Source organism: Bos indicus x Bos taurus, chromosome 28, assembly GCF_003369695.1.
Source record: "Bos indicus x Bos taurus breed Angus x Brahman F1 hybrid chromosome 28, Bos_hybrid_MaternalHap_v2.0, whole genome shotgun sequence".
Lineage (NCBI taxonomy): Eukaryota > Metazoa > Chordata > Mammalia > Artiodactyla > Bovidae > Bos > Bos indicus x Bos taurus.
In genome coordinates, this window is record NC_040103.1 from 43,967,740 (window position 1) to 43,985,877 (window position 18,138).

Consider the following 18,138-nt stretch of genomic DNA (forward strand, 5'->3'; position numbering starts at 1 on the left):
ACAATGTGAATGTACTTAGTGCCACTGAACTGTACAGTTAAATATGGTTACAACAGCATGTGTTATGTTATGTGACTTCTATCACAATAAAAAAACATTTAAAAAACACATACATAAAAAAGGAAAAAAAAGAATACGGTGAATTCATTTGCTTTACAATGGGGGAGAGAAGAGGAAGGAGTAGGTATTACACCATTCTGCAGATAAAATGTTCTAAATCGACTAGTGTGTTCTGAAATACTGCCGATCCTTTTTTGAAAGTTAAAGACTGTTTTAAAGACAGAAACAGAAGTGTGAGTAAGCAAACATCAACACTGTGAACGGAAGCTCAGAAATTGAATGCTGCATTTTTAATGTCCTCTCGCAGCGTTCTCTATAACCTCTAACCTTTTCCTTAGTAGAGCAAAATCATCAGACTCTGGCAAAAACTGTTTCCATCTCTCTCTTCTCTCTTTGACCTTGATAATTCGAGTTTAAACAAGATTCAATTGTGAGTCTCAAGAAAGCTACTGAGGAAGAAGTCATTTCCACCAACCTGGGTACAAATATTTGGCAGACAGAGTGCAATTTTCACCATATCAGGCAAGATGGACTGATACAAGTGTTGAGCTTCTGCTTCTTCTAGTACCTGAAAACCAATAAAATACGTTACCAGTGAATAATAACCAATGAACAAATACCTGTTTTTAAAATTAAACTACATATCTGCTTTTCAGAGGATCCCATAAAAAGGCATATTATCATCATGGAATACACACAAAAGTATAACAACAGGTACAGTAAGGAACTTATAAATTGATTTCCAAATGTATGTAATTCACCTTAATGTCCTCTGAAAAGGAATGAAGTATCCCACATATGAAATCTCTCTCATATCACATTCACAACTAAATAAAATATTTGCAAGTGAAAAGCAGTACATTCTGCCCTTGGTTACATCAACTAAAAACTATTAGCCCACCAAGAACTCTTCAGAAGCCCTCAAGCCTCTATAGCCTATAATTTAAATAACTCACCATAAAAGCCGCACATTGTTTCAGAGCAACTTTTACGTGTCAAATCTGATCTACTGATAGTAAACAAAAAGTCCCAGGTGACTCAGAATTCTCCTCTCACAGGGCCTTAGGGATTTAAAACCACAATTTCCATATCAATTTGAAGTACAAGAAAAATATATTTATGGCCCATTTTTGTCTTATAATTTCCCATCTCTTCAATGCTTTAGAAATTACTTTAGCCTATTTAATCCAATTTCTCTCAAAACATCAGAGTAATTCTTTCAAAATAGTGAAAATGAAAACCCTCTTAATTTAGATATTCTATATATACAGTCAGGATTAAACCATGTGTCTACCTGAAATCACATCTGAACTAGATAGATGAGGTCTCAGTTATAATCCAGTCTGATCCTGTCATTATTAAAGAGAAAAGAAAACTGAGGCCAAGGAGGTCACCCTCATTATCCTAGACTGGATATGTGAATTAGCAACTAAATCAGAACTAGAACCCAAGTGTTCTGGCCTATATGCCATGGCTCTCCCCCACTTCTCTATGTTACCATGTTTGCGACTGATGAGGATATAGACTCTTTAAAAATATCTAAAGATTCCCCTAGCTATGAGGAGCTAAACTGAAATAAATATGCATTTGTCTACCTAACAGCTACACACTGTATGTGTGTAAAGAGAAAAAGTAGCAAAGATTTACATTCACCTTGGTTTTACAAGGAAGTTTTACTATTGAGAATTTTCTTTATACCAAAGCTTTAAAACTCAAACCTCTGTGCAACTCCTTCTTTAAATTAGGATAATGGGAAACTGATACTCAAAATGAACAGAAAGATATTTACAATTCAGAGAGTGTAGGATTCAATTAATCACAGGTATATTAAAAAAACTAAGCAAGTTAAGAACACAAGACAATTATTAATTCTGGCTAAAACACAAAGTTGTACAAGAGTAGAAAAGGAATCATATCTCAGATACGAATAGTTTTTACCATCATACTAAAAAACCAGAATACTGATCTAATTGAAATGAATATTTTACGTATAGTGGAGAAATGGGAAACAGAAATAAGGCTGTGTTGGAGGTGACATGGTTAAGTAACAACAGATAAATCCAACAGATCTCTAACAGGAAGTAAACACACTAAAAAGCATAAAATAAAGGCTAAAGAGGGTTCAAAGCCTCTTCATGATAAGCCTCTTTAATGCCAATAAACGGCTTCCCAGATGGCTCAGTGGCTAAAGAATCCACTTGCAATGCAGGAGACAAGGGTTCCATTCCTGGATCAGGAAGATGCCCTGGAGAAGGGCATGGCAACCCATTCCAGTATTCTTGCCTGGGAAATCCCATGGACAGAGGAGCCTGGCAGGCCACAGTCCACAGGGTGGCAAAGAGTTGGACACAACTGAAATGACTGAGCACAAACAATGCCAATAAAAAGGAAAATTCAATTTTAAAAAGTCATACAATAGGAAGCATTCTACTATTTTAGAATTTAAACATAAGCATTAAAGATACTTGCTTTCCTATACCTGAAGATGCATAAAATATATTAATGCATTTAAGATATTCAAATTCTTCTTATTCATAATTTATCTCTGAAAACATTTTGAAATAATCAGAGACTCACAGAAAGTTGTACAAATGACACAGAGAGGTCCAGTTTACTCTTCACCCAGTCTCCCTTAATGGCTACATTTTGGATTAACTATAACACAATATAAAGCCAGGAAACTGATACTGGTACAGTGTATGTATAGTGTTCTCTGCTATTTTATCACACGTACATTTGCTTAACCACTATCAACATCAAGTGAGGAAGTGTCCCACTACAGCAGACGTCTCCCTCGGGCTACTAGTTTACAGCCACACCCTCCGTCCAACCATCCCTACACCCCAGGAAGCAGCACCCTGCTTTCCATCTCTGCAACTCTGTTGTTATACAAAGCGGATCATATGTATGTGTTCTTTAAGACTGACTTTTCCATTCACCCAGTTTAACATTCTTGAGATCTGTTCAAGCTCACGCATGCACCAGGAGTTAATTCCTGCTGCCGAGCAGTGTTAGAGTATGACTACACCACCACTTGCTTAACCACGTTACCTACTGAGGGGCATTTCGGTGGTTTTCAGGTTCTGGCTATTACAAACAAAAGTGCCTTTTACTCTCAACCTGCCTACATACACTGTTATGTCTGGAATAATTTCTTGTAAGCAGCATATAGTGTGTCATTTTTTTAATCCACTCTGTAAATCTCTGTCTTTTAATTGGTGAACTTCGATCATTTACATTTAATCACTGCCATGTTAGCACTTATTAATTTTTAATTTTCTTTTTATTTTACCTGCTTTCTTTTCCTTTATTCCTATGGGTTACCCAAGTATATTTTAGAATTCCATTTTTATTTATCTAAAATGTATTTGAGCACATCTCTTTGAACAGATTTTTTTTAACTTGCTGCTCTAAGTATTTCATTATATACGATTTATCACTTCTCACCTTGGTGTCAACACTTCACATGCTGCAGTACAGAAGTATTACCTTTAAGGCCCTTTACCTGGCCCCATTATAACTTTAATATTTCTTTACATACACTGAGAACCACATTTGATAGTGTTAAAAATTTTGAAAACAGCAAAACAGAAAATGTCAAACACTATTTAGAAAACTCAAGAAGAAAAGGCTACTATATTTACCATATTTTTACTCTTTCTACTACTATTCTATCTTCCTTCTTGATATAACAAGATTCCATCTTGTATCATTTCCTTTCTCTTTCAAGAAATTCCTCTTCACATTCTTTTAGGACAGATCTATTAATGACAAATTATCTTCCTCTCCTTCGTCTTAGAATGTCACTGTTTGTTCTTTAGTCCTGAAGCATGTTTTCAACGGATATACACTTCTCTGCTGACAGTTCGTTTCTCTTACTCCTTCAAAAATATTGTGTCATTTCTCTCTGGCCTCCATGTTATCTGATGAGAAATTCACTGTCATTCAGTTTTTGCCCTACAGGCAATGTGCCATTTCTTACTGAATGCTTTCAAAATTCTTTTCTTTGCCTTTAGTTGGAATAAGTTTGACTATGATATATCTTGGCATGGATTTTTTGGGGTTTCATGTAAGAGGTTTGCTCAGCTTCTTGATGCCTTTTATTAAATTGGGGAAATTTTCAGCTGTTACTTCTAGTTTTCAGTTGCTATTTTTCATTATTGTTATTTTCTCAGCCCTGTCGCTTTTTTCTTCTCCCTTTCAGTACTAAAAGGCATGACTGTTAGATCTTTTTAAACAGTTCCAAAGATCCTTAAACTGCTTTTTCAGTCTATTTTTTTTTTATGTTGTTTAGACTGAGTAATTCTTTTGCTCTTTTTCAAGCTCTCCTATTCCTTCCTCAGTCATCTCCATTCTCCACTGAGGCCATTCCACTGCATTTGTTTAAAAAAAAAAATCAGGTATTATTATTTTTCGGTTCTAAAACTCCCATTTGGTTCTTCTATATAGCTTCTATTTCTTTGCTAGGGCTGCTATTTTTTTGTTTCAAGCAGGTTTGTAATTGCTTACTGAAGGCTGCATTAAAGTCCTTGTTAGATGATTCCAGGATCTGTGTTGTCTCAGGGTTGGTGCCTGTTGATTGTCTTCACATTTTAGTTGAGGTTTTCCTGCTTCTTGGTGGAGTGATTTTTATTGAAACCTGGATATTTGGGGTATTGTTTTGAGACTTTGGATCTTTTCAAATCTGTTTTAGCAGGTCTTCTGTGACACAGGAAGGAGGAGCCAGCTCACTAGCATCAGTCAGGAGTGAAAACTCTACTGCCCTTGGTAATTTCCAGGACAGGGAGGGAAGATGCATCTTGTTACCTCTCGGGGGGATCGCTGCAGAGGGTGAGAGTTCTGGCTCCCCACCAGACCTCTGTCGATACCACTCTGGTGCCAACAGCCCCACAGACTCTAGCTGGTCAGTCTAACTCCACCTTTCAGCTATATTTAGTAGGAGGGATAAAGAGAAGTGTCTATCCAAACATTCTTAACCTAAAGACATTTAACCTTAAGTGACTCAAGAGGCTGACAGCTTCTTCTCCTTTGGGTACCTGTCCTTGTCTTTTAAAACTGACACACGAGTAGCTGCAGCCACGCTTTGCTGACCATCACAAGCTTTAAAATATCACTTATTTATGTGATGAAGCATCATTGCACAGGACTTCCTCACAACTGTCAACACTTCAGACCTATGTCTAATGTGGCTTTGAAAATACAAATGAGATCATAAAAAATGTCACGTGAGAACATAACCAACCCAACTAGCATTTGAGATGCAATGCATAATTTAAAAAACTAGTGTGATCTTATGCCCTCCCATATATTATTAGCATCTTCACACAGATCTTAACTTTTACAAATTGATATTTATTAATCCACATAATTTATTAATCTATACAATGCAAACCAAGATATAAGTAACAAAAAGCTTTAAAAATTTAAATCATTGCCTAACTTCAAGGGAAGTAAGAGGCTTAAATGTAAATATTTATTTATATCATATATTGTATTACTTATAACAATGATGAAGATGATTATAAAGAAATCAAGCATTTCCATGATGATCAATGGAAAGCATCATTAAATCCCCTGCCCTCTACTGGACAGCCGCACAGATAAGCACACGTGGCAACTGTTTCTGTGTGTGCGTGCCCGTGTGTGCATGCTGCCATTTTATCCTCATCCCCAAAGCTGATTATGTACATGCGTCATTCAGAGTTGATACAAAGATTTTCAAAATTATAACGCTATTCACCCATTTCCTCCTTTTATAGATCTGTTCATCCACCCAGCTGGACAGTAAACATGTAAGTGTCTATTATATGCCAGACACTGTGCCAGCACTGACAAGAGAAGTGGAAACGACGATGGGCGTGATCACTGGCCTCATGAATCTCGAAGCAGGAAGTCCTGTGCTCTTTCTGTGATCCCTCAATGCATCAGCCCTCACCTTGAAGGATAGTAATTACTGCAATTTCATCATAGTGACCGTGAAGAAGCTATCTTTCTTCCTTAGCAGATGGAAACATGGACAAACTACTCAAATAGAGTAACTGAATTTGTCAAATGTCAAAACATGATGAATGATTTAAACCTAGCAGCATACATATAGACAATAAATTTTTACTTATTTCTTCTTCCTCAGAATGCTTGATCAACTAAAATTAAATCTGTGAACTGTGCTCTAATACTAAAGACATATTCATATGCGATTAAGTACAGAACCTGGTACACAGAAAGTACTACATAAATAACACTATAGAATTTTGAATGAGTAAGTGAAAATTGTAGCCAGTAAAATCAGAAACATAGTGTTATTTTAAAGAAGGGGAAATTTTCCATAGATCTGCTTCTTCAGTTCATAGGAAACAGCTTTTTAATCAGTCACAAATCAACAAATATAATAAACACTTCAAGTCACACCATTTTATCTATTGATGTGTACCCAAGTAGATCCTAGTAAAAATGTTAAATTACTAACATGCTTTAATAAACAATTTCAAAGAAGTTTATATAAGAAGTCCAGAACATGAAATTTTATTAATAATTTTTAATATAAAAAGTTTTTCATCCCAAAATCTAAATAGAGAACAGGAAAAAACTCATAGCCCTACAATCCTAAAGTTAATACAACCATTTAAGTTTTTGTTATGCTTAGGTACTTATCTACCTTCTCACACAGAAAAAATCACTTAAAAGCACATTATTCTAACAATTGTATAATTTTTTCATTAGACAAAAGAACTTTCCACTTTGCTGTAGAGTCTTCATAAACATCACCAGAAACAACACGTTTGTTTGAAAAATCATGTACTTTCACTGTAGAAAATGAATATAAACAAAAAGAAAACAAATACAACCCACAAGCCCAATATCAAGAAATATACTGCTAACATTTTGGCATATATCTTTCTAATTTGTATTCTGTTTTCATTTATATTGTGAACATTTTCTTGTATAAATAACTATAATCCTACATCACTATTTTCAATAGCTGAATATTATTATATAATTCAGACATACCACAACTTATTTCCCTAAGTCTCTTATGACAGATTTACAGGTTGTTGCCAATTTTCCACTCTTATAATTACTATTGTAATGAATATCCCTGTACACACATCTTTCTGCCAACTATTTGAATATCTCTATAAGAGAAAATGCTATATTGAAAAGCATAGGCTTTTTTTTTTAAGTTTTTTGATACATGCTACCAATTTATATTCTGGTGCTGTATAAGAAAGTACTCAACTCCATATCTTACTGTGAATTCTCACATTCTTGTTTTATTTGCAATCTGATAGACTAAACTGACACCACCATTATTTTATGTTTCTTTGATTATTAATGCTGTTGTACTTTTTATCCCCATGGATACAAACCCCTGTGACGAGCCTTAACCCTTCTTTCCCATTAATTTTTTAAGTAATATGTGAATGCATTCTAGCTTACAAATGTCAAACAATGCAGATGAAGTCAAATCCCCAATTCCTATTCCTGCTGACTGTCCGAAGACATAAACAGACGCTTGTCTTCTTCCCAAACTTTGAAGCATTTCTACATATGTGCACACAGAAATTAAGATGTTACATGAACTTTTAAACTAAATGGTATACTATAAATTTTTGCAACTTGTTTCTTACCTTAAAGTCACCTTTCCATGTAATAGAATGATAAATGCTACGCAGTATTTTCCACAGTATAGATATACAATTTTCTTAGCCATTCCCAATTGGTGATAATTGCTTTTCCAGCATTATGAAAAATATAAAACATACAGCAAAGCTAAAATAACTGCACACTGTGCTTCTGTGCTCAGTCGTGTCCGACTCTTTGCAACCCCATGGACTACAGCCCGCCAGGCTCCTCTGTCCATGGGGATTCTCCAGGCAAAAATATGGAGTGCGTTGCCATGCCCTCCTCCAGAGGATCTTCCCAACCTAGGGATCGAACCCAGGTCTCCTGCATTGCAGGCGATTCTTTACCATCTGAGCCACCAGGGAAGCTATCCCTTCTCCCGGGGATCTTCCTGACCCAGGAATCGAACAGGGGTCCCCTGCATGGCAGGCAGATTCTTCACCAGCTGAGCCACCAGGGAAGCACGCACATACCTACAGGATAGCACTTATTCTGGTTTATTAAAATTATTCATTTACACGTTTTGCTCCTCTCCTTCTCTAATCTGTGACACTGCAAATGGAAGGATTGCATTTTATACACTGTGTATTCTAGTACCATGCATAAAATTTAGTACTCATTATTTGTTGAATAGAGCTGAGGAAAATTTTAAAATTACATTTTATCCTGTAAATATCAATGCAAAATATAAAGCATAAAGATATCTGGCGAGACTGAAGCTCAAAGAAGGTCAAGCTAATTTTTCCACGTTCAAACTTAGGGGCATACACTGGGACCGGAGGACAGAGCGCTTCTTCCCAGGCTCACAGGAGAGGGTATTCTAGAGAACAGAGCACTCAGCCAAGAAACCGGAACAGAAGACTACAGTTACAGGCCGGGTCTGCATTTACTTTTTGTATGAACATAGAAAAATCCTCAAATCCTTTATTTCCTCATCCCTAATAAGGATAATTCGAACTCTGTTTAACTTACAGAGTTATGAAGGCTCAGATATAACAGTGTTTAACAAATTCTAAAGACTCATATATAAATGCAAAGTATTATTATCTAATGGGCCAGTAATTTACAACCTTTCTGGAGCCTCCTCTTTCTTTCAACACCCCCACATCAATTAACTGCCAAGTCCTGCTGATTGATCCAGCAGGGCCTCATATATTCATCACCTTCTTTTAATCACTACTAAACTACCCTGACTCAGCCCCTCATCCAGTCTCACCAAGATTACTACAGTAATCTAACTGCCATCCTGCTGCTAGCCCACCTTCAGTTTCAGCCCAAGTACACCCCAGTGTGTCCCTGTTCCACTGGAAAGCTTTCAATGGCTTTTCCTTGCCTTTTCAGTACAGTATATCCCTGAATTAATAATCAAGCTCTCTGGCCCTAGATCCTTATCTAGTCTTACCACACACACACTCTCCCTCTCTCACAACAAAACCTTCTGTGCATTTTACATACTAGCCACTTCTGCAATTTACTCTTCTCTAGCACCTACGTGTGCTTCCACAAATATAATCTGTGCTCTGCCTAGAATACCCTTTCTACTCTAGACCTTACCTAACTTTTTTAATGTCTTGCTCAAACAGCGCCCTGCTTCAGCATCTATCCAAACTGACGCACCAGCTACAAGGTAACTCTCCCTCTTATAATTTAATTCTATGTTTTTTCACAAGACCCTTAAGACTTCCTGCTTTATATTATACTTATGGACATGTGTTCCAGTGCTTGTATCAAAGTTCCTTTCACACAAGACTGACACTAATTCACTATGCTAGAACACATTCACATGTAAGTTCTTGATAAAAATTTTTGTTAAATTAACTGACACTTTCTATCACAGCTAGGTAATTTTGCAAAGCTTTTCCTCTTCGTTCTCTCTACTGCCCATAAGAATCTCCCTCGCTTAGGACAAGGTCTTCTTTTTTCCTTAAGTAAATTAAACTGCATATGAACTGGGTTTTCTATAATATGCCTCAAAAAACTTACTGGAACTAATCAAGAGCTTCCCAAGTCTGAGAGGTTCATATTTCAATAATTAAAAAGAAAGAACATGGGGGAAGGCGCCAAGATGGCGGAGGAGTAGGACGGGGAAAACACTTTCTCCCCCACAAATTCATCAAAAGAGCATTTAAACGTCGAGTAAATTCCACAAAACAACTTCTGAATGCCGGCAGAGGACATCAGGCACCCAGAAAAGCAACCCAACTCCTCGAAAGGAGGTAGGAAAAAATATTAAAGATAATAAAAGAGACAAAAGAGGGAGGGACGGAGTTCCGTCCCGGGAAGGGAGTCTTAAAAAGAGAGAAGTTTCCAAACACCAGGAAACCTTCTCACTGCCGAATCCGTGCCAAGCTTTGGAAGCACAGAGGGCAACATAACAGGGAGAAAAAATAAATAAACAATTAAAACTCGCAGATTGCGAGCCCTACGGTAACTCCTCCAGCGGAGAAGCAGCGCAGACGCCTGCATCCGCCATTAGCAAGCGGGGGCTGGGCAGGGAGGCGCGGCACGGGCTGCATCGCTGAGAGTAAGAATCTGGCCTGAATACCCTGAGCACTATCTGAGCGAAATAATTTGGGCTAGCAAACCAGACTGTGGGATATCTACCATGCGAAAAGCCAGCCCTAACCTAAGACACCGCCAGCCCGCGCACGGAACAAAGGACTAAACAGAGATAGCCGGCTGTAGACCTTCCCCCTCCGGTGACAGGCAGCCAGAGCCAGAAGGGGGCAATCGCAGCCCCAGAGAGACATTATCTATAAAACTGGCTTCTTTGCTAACTAAAACTTATTGGGGGTCTGGACGGTCAACATCTGCCTGAGAAGGTGCGCGGGTTTTACACCCAGATAACCGAGTGGCGGGGAGGCGATAAGTCGCAGCATTGGCGCTCGCCAAACACCTCATCACCTGAGCTGCTCGGACCTGGGAAGAGCACAGAACACAGGCCCAACTGAGTCTGCGCCTCTGAGGACTACCTGAGTGCCTGAACCTGAGCGGCTTGGACCTGGGAGGTGCGTGCAACCCAGGCCCAGCCTCGGATTGTTCCCGGCGGAACAACCTAGAGCCCAAGCAGTGTGGGCAGGGAGGCTACACCGCCGTGAGCGGGGGCAGACCCAGTGTGGCTGAGGCACTGTGAGCGCACACCAGTGTCATTTGTTTGCAGCATCCCTCCCTCCCTCCCCACAGCGCGACTGAACAAAGAGAAGAAATACAGCTCCACCCACCAGAACACCGACACAAGCTTCCCTAACCAGGAAACCTTGACAAGCCACCTCTACATACCCACACACAGCGAGGAAACGCCACAATAAAGAGAACTCCACAAACTGCCAGAATACAGAAAGGACTCCCAAACTCAGCAATTTAAACAAGATGAAGAGACAGAGGAATACCCAGCAGATAAAGGAACAGGATAAATGCCCACCAAACCAAACAAAAGAGGAAGAGATAGGGAATCTACCTGATAAAGAATTCCAAATAATGATAGTGAAATTGATCCAAAATCTTGAAATTAAAATGGAATCACAGATAAATAGCCTGGAGACAAGGATTGAGAAGATGCAAGAAAGGTTTAACAAGGACCTAGAAGAAATAAAAAAGAGTCAATATATAATGAATAATGCAATAAATGAAATTAAAAACACTCTGGAGGCAACAAATAGTAGAATAACAGAGGCAGAAGATAGGATTAGTGAATTAGAAGATAGAATGGTAGAAATAAATGAATCAGAGAGGATAAAAGAAAAACGAATTAAAAGAAATGAGGACAATCTCAGAGACCTCCAGGACAATATTAAACGCTACAACATTAGAATCATAGGGGTTCCAGAAGAAGAAGACAAAAAGAAAGACCATGAGAAAATACTTGAGGAGATAATAGTTGAAAACTTCCCTAAAATGGGGAAGGAAATAATCACCCAAGTCCAAGAAACCCAGAGAGTCCCAAACAGGATAAACCCAAGGAGAAACACCCCAAGACACATATTAATCAAATTAACAAAGATCAAACACAAAGAACAAATATTAAAAGCAGCAAGGGAAAAACAACAAATAACACACAAGGGAATTCCCATAAGGATAACAGCTGATCTTTCAATAGAAACTCTTCAAGCCAGGAGGGAATGGCAAGACATACTTAAAATGATGAAAGAAAATAACCTACAGCCCAGATTATTGTACCCAGCAAGGATCTCATTCAAGTATGAAGGAGAAATCAAAAGCTTTTCAGACAAGCAAAAGCTGAGAGAATTCTGCACCACCAAACCAGCTCTCCAACAAATACTAAAGGATATTCTCGAGACAGGAAACACAAAAACACTGTATAAACTCGAACCCAAAACAATAAAGTAAATGGCAACGGGATCATACTTATCAGTAATTACCTTAAACGTAAATGGGTTGAATGCCCCAACCAAAAGACAAAGACTGGCTGAATGGATACAAAAACAAGACCCCTACATATGTTGTCTACAAGAGACCCACCTCAAAACAGGGGACACATACAGACTGAAAGTGAAGGGCTGGAAAAAGATTTTCCATGCAAATAGGGACCAAAAGAAAGCAGGAGTAGCAATACTCGTATCAGATAAATTAGACTTTAAAACAAAGGCTGTGAAAAGAGACAAAGAAGGTCACTACATAATGATCAAAGGATCAATCCAAGAAGAAGATATAACAATTATAAATATACATCCACCCAACATGGGAGCACCGCAGTATGTAAGACAAAAGCTAACAAGTATGAAAGGAGAAATTAACAATAACACAATAATAGTGGGAGACTTTAATACCCCACTCACACCTATGGATAGATCAACTAAACAGAAAATTAACAAGGAAAAAAAAAAAAAAACATGTATCTATAAAGTGCACTAAAGCAAAGCACAGTAAAATGAGGTATGGCAATAAAAGGCGTTAAATTTATCAAAAAAAAAAAAAAAAGAAACTGTAATTGGCTGTTCTTGCTGGTACTTGATAGGGGTCAGAAGCAAAGTCTGAAGTTGATTTGGTTTTGATGGAAATTGCAGTGCTGAAAGCCACCCAGAGCTCTAATCTATCCAAGCAGGATGTGGGATATGAGAGATGTGAAGTCTTGAGAATAGCATCCTCTCCATAACCATGGAGTCATGGTTTAGACATGGCCAGGGAATAAGAATAAGCAATAGAGAACTTCCTGGGGAATAATGTCAGGGACCAGGAGAGACGATTATTCACCCATCATAAAATAATGAGCCAAATTAACCTAAGTGAAAGTGAAAGTCACTCAGTCGTGCCTGACTCTTTGTGACCCCATGGACTATACAGTCTGTGGAATTCTCCAGGCCAGAATCCTAGAGTGGGTAGCTTTTCCCTTCTCCAGGGGATCTTCCCAACCCAGGTACTGAACCTAGGTCTCCCATATTGTAGGCAGATTCTTTACCAGCTGAGCCACCAGGGAAGCCCAAGAATATGGGAGAGGATAGCCTATCTCTTCTCCAGAAGATTTTCCCAACCGGGGAATCGAACTGTGGTTTCCTGTATTGCAGGAGGATTCTTTACCAACTGAGCTATCAGGGAACAGATTAATCCTTTGTACTGGTACACTAGTCTATAAAGGGCCCACCTGTCTACACTTCCATGCTGGATTTAAACCTTGCTTTCAAGCTTCTGTCTCATGAAGATAAACAATTGTAGCAGCCACTGGGGATAACCTTTATCATATCCAGCCAGTGTCCACACTTCCAAGAAAAAAAAAAAAAAAGAAAGAACATAAGTCAGAATTCTTAAGATCATGCAGATCCACCTATTCCTTAGGCATGGCTTTAGAATACAAAAATTAAACGTTAGAGAAAAAAATAATTATAGCACTAAAATATGTAAGGATAAAAAATCGACTGGAGAAGGTGAATATTTCCAACATTTATTTGTGTGCGATTCAGGCTGACATTTTGAAGAGAAGACTGTGACAGCTTACAAGAAAACAAACTCACTCATTCCCCTTAATTTCTGAAAGCTCATGCAAGTCTGACAGGCCAACCACAGGGTGATCTCTCATGTGTATCACCCATGACAATTATGGCTTCAATAAAAATGTTCTCCAAATTTTAATAAAGCCCAATTGGTTTTCAGGAAATAGCCAGTCCAATATTTTTATATTTAAGAAGGCATACTTCACAAATTAGTGAGCTAATTTATGGACTTATAAATAAGACTTCCAGAATTTTTATCTTATGGCAACAAAAGAGGTACGAAATGAACGTGGTGGCAGAGGGCCAGGTGACCCAAAAGGCTGAGTGCTAGCAAGGGCCAGCAGCGGCCACTCCGGGGAGAGGACTGTGAGAAGCATCCTGTCTCTTGATCGCCCTTTGCTTTGGCTTCCTCTTCAAACAGCTATTAAGAGCTTCCTAAGTAATTTTCAAAATGCTATGGACTCAAATCTGAGAAGCACCGATAAAAATCACAGCTCATTACCAGTATGTGAAAAGGTTGGCTTTAAAGATAATACAGAAGAGTCTTTAAAGTATTTATCATGTAACTTACACTGGAAATAACCTGCATCTGTCCTTAACCTGCAGTTGTTTAGTATGGGACAAATCAGGCTGCTGTACACTTTTTTCCTCCCCATTAATGGCTGGCAGCAGGAGAAAAAGAGTGCTCAGCATGAGAGCCCCCTCTCATTCTTTCTCTTTCCCCACAGGAAGGAGGGGTTTATTATTACTTGCAGCAAGTAAGGAGACTATCAGGGTCTTTCCCAAAGCAGTGTCTCTATAGTCTCTTTTTATTCCTAATCTCCAGTCCCATCACCAAACGCTCATCAGGCAGTAAATGGGAAAGTGAGGGTGAAGTGAGAATGAGCTCTTCTGCAGGTCTTCGCCTCAACTCTGCTTCTACTCTCCCAATCTCTGTTCTGTTTCTCAGGATAGAACTGTGCACTAGTTTCTCATTTCAGGAAACTAGCCATCAGTAGCTTAAAATTCACAGGCTTTTATAGATGGGTATGGAAAATTCCAAAACCCAGATAATCAACAACTAATTTGGGAACACAATAACTTCAGGAAGAATACTGTCATCCAGTTCTTGAAACAAAATATACCTCTGATCAAAACCAGTCACACCATTTCCTACACAAATTTCATTAGATTAAACATTAAGAATAAAATTGTGTAGGTTTATGACACATAAAGGAACTTCTCTAAACAGTTATCTCTTTTTTCATGCTAATAATAAAATGCACAAAGTGTTCTTGTCATAGGATAAAACATAATAACACATCCTCATTATCCTCTGCCTCCTAGAAGAATTTACTTCTCGAGACTGTTACGGTAAATGATTGGTCCTTAGGGAGGGATCTAAACTAACACAAGATGCTCCGGTAGGTCTTTCCCATCTCTCACTCCTGCTCCTGTACGACTACATGGCCATAACCATCCATCATTTTAGCAAACACCACCAAACCACAAGGCTATTACACACACACCAACAGATACTTTCAATACCATACAGTCACACTATTATCCATCTTTTATAGACAGGCAATCACACTCAGCATGACAAGATTTCAGAGAAATAACTGATGGTTAATATAATTTTTCTAGTCCTGAAAGCAAAATGAACTTAATTTGTCTAAGAAATATAAGTGAACAATAGTTTAGTTCTTTTACTACATTCAACAGTTTTAAATGTAATAAAAATATTTTTGAAATATTAAGAAATACTTTAAAGTTACTTATTTTTACTTCTAATTTTCAAGATAGTTCAATGATAGGTTCTCACACTCACAGTAGGAAATAAATTTGCCATACCAATCAAGTAATGTGCATACATACACATAAGTAATGTGCTTAATCCTTAATTTAGCTCTTAAGTTATCCAGTATGAATTAATAGCCAATATTATAGTCCAAGGGAATCCCCCATAGTTTAGTGGTAAAGAATCCATCTGCAATGCAGGAGCTGCAGGAGGAAACGGCAACCTACTCCAGTATCCTTGCCTGAAAAACCGCATGGTCAAAGGAGCCTGGTGGGTTACAGTCCAAAGGGTCACAGAGAGTCGGACACGACTCAACAACTAAGCACACACAGGTTCTACTTCAAACTTCACTCTTTCTAATAAGGCTGAGACACATTTCCCGAAAGGCTTGAGGGCGCCCCCTGGTGGCAGACTTTGGGGAGGAAAAAAAAGGCACAAACTCCATTACAAAGAAAACATCCTTTTAAGAAACTGACCAAGTGCTACTCAACAACTCAATTATTTCAGTAACATCCAATCTAGAAAAAATTCAAAATGTGATCAAAGAATGTTGGGTAATCCTGGAGCTTCCTATAAGGAGGTCTTACCAGTGGTGGCATACAGCTATCAGGACTAGTAAGAAGTCAGAGGCAGAAGAAACCTTCAGGATAGTCTAGTCCAGGCAGAACAGAGCACTGTCCAAGGCGGCAGCCGCCAGCCACACGCGTTGACTGAGCATGTGAAGTGCGCCTGGCGTGACTGAGCAGCCGCACTTCAAATTCTCTTTCACTGTAATTAGTTTTCACTTCAACAGTCACGTACTATAGTCTTAACAGCTATTGGCTGTTGTTTACACAGCACAGGTCTAGTCCTACTTGCTACTCCACTCCAATGAAACAGTCACCAGAGCAATGCAAGGAAGAGTCAAAGTTCCCAAACACGTGTACAGCTGGTGGTGAAAATTCACACGATGAAACCTGCACCTCTTTGTTTGCGGGATTTTAAATGCTCCTAATTTTAATCCATTACATTGGGTTACTTTTGGTAACTGCAATTCATTTGAAAATACAGATGAATTTGAAAATGGTAAAATATTCTTTTTGAAATAACTTTTGGCTTTATAGCCTATAAAAACTGAAGAAATTTGACAACTGATATAGCATTTAGTTACAACAAATGAAATAGATTACGAGCTCAGGCTCAACTCAAGCTAGACTCTAGCTTAAGTCTTAATCTAGACTCAATCTAATGAATGTTATCTAGGACACTCATTCTTTTCTTATATACAGAGAATCCTGAACTGTGGATTAGCTGCGCTCAGGAATCCAACAAAGAGCAGAGCCCAGGCGATCCAGCCTCTACTTTACAGTTAGCTAAAGTGAACTTACACTGTTAGCAGTATGTTGACATTTAGTTCAAGCATATATCGAGTGTCCACTTTACCCAAGACATCATATTGTGCACTGTGAGGAATAAACACAAAGGTAGACAATGCAATTCAAGGTCTGTGTCCTCTAGAAACTTACTACATTTTAGGGTGAAAATCCCATATAAACAGAAATAAGGGCTATATGTACATGCCTCACCTTTTCTCTCTACCAACTGCCAATCTCAAACGGTCAACTATCACTTTACACAAGTAGTTTCTAAATCTTTTCAATAAAAGACCATGGCTTAGGATCCACATCTGTGTGTTTTCCTTAAATACACTGAAGTTAAGTTTAAGAAACATTAACCGAGCATCAGCCGTAAGTTAGAAAACACTAAGATGCCCTGGAAAATGTCAGCTTCATGAAGGATGCACACATTTCATAGACAGATCGTGTATTACGGGGCAAGGGCATGGGGGCAGGCACAGGTACTACTGAGCACAGAACAGGGTTTTAGGAGAGGCTGGGAGCACAGAAGAGAGTTTCCAGAGGAGGTGAAGACTGAGCTCTGTCTGGAAGCATGGATTAAGAGCAAGACAACTGTATGCCAGAGAACTATAAGCAAGTAGGAGTCATTAGAATGCCAGGTTTGGGGCAGGAAAGTAGCAAGAAATGACGCTGGAGAAATGGGGAGAGGCAAGGCCACGGAACATCATAAATATCATCCAACAGAACTGAGAACAGATGAGGTGCCACACAGGCTTTGAAGATACACGCTTCAGGGAGCTCACCGTGTGTGAGCAGCGTAAAGGACGGACGTAAAGGGAACACCACTGGACAGAGAGGGGTCAGCCGGATGGCTGCTGCAGTACACCATCTGAGTCATGATGACAGCATGGGTCAGACAGCGTAACAGAAAGAGAGCTGCGTCTCAAGGGGTATTTAGTAGATAAATTATGTCTTAATAGAAGGAGTGGACAGAGAGAAGGAGCTTAAGATAAAAAAGCTTTGAGTGTGCTAAGCATTAAGTGGTATTTAAAGCTCTTGGCACTGTGTTAAGTGACTGGGGCATAACAAAGAACAAATCCCAGCCTCCTTCAAGGAAGGGTAGGGGAGACCGACAAGTAAAAAGTCAGTAACAGAAGTGACAGCTACCCTGAACACTAAGAGACAAGCAAGTGTTAACCAAGCATAAAAGGATGAGGCCAGAACAGAATGGTGACAAGTGTTTCTAAAGCCTAATTCTGTTCTGGACCTGCTAAGTTTAAGGAATGGAATAAGACTGGCTTTTCCTTTCAATATCAAGTAAAACAATGAATGAAGAATTCTGAAAACCCAAAATGAAAAAATGAAAGATTCTACCTTTTAGATAGACTCAGAT

The 18,138-nt window shown here is 38.7% G+C and overlaps 1 protein-coding gene across 3 annotated transcripts in view; it reads right to left on the minus strand.

Moving 5' to 3' along the window:
* The window catches only part of PARG (poly(ADP-ribose) glycohydrolase), a 114,541-nt gene that overhangs the window by 67,277 nt on the left and 29,126 nt on the right, over window positions 1-18,138 (minus strand). For all 3 annotated transcript variants that reach the window (XM_027530507.1, XM_027530505.1, XM_027530506.1), the window contains exon 8: window positions 536-628. In XM_027530507.1, the coding sequence (XP_027386308.1) occupies window positions 536-628 (93 nt within the window). The remainder of the gene's footprint in view (window positions 1-535; window positions 629-18,138) is intronic.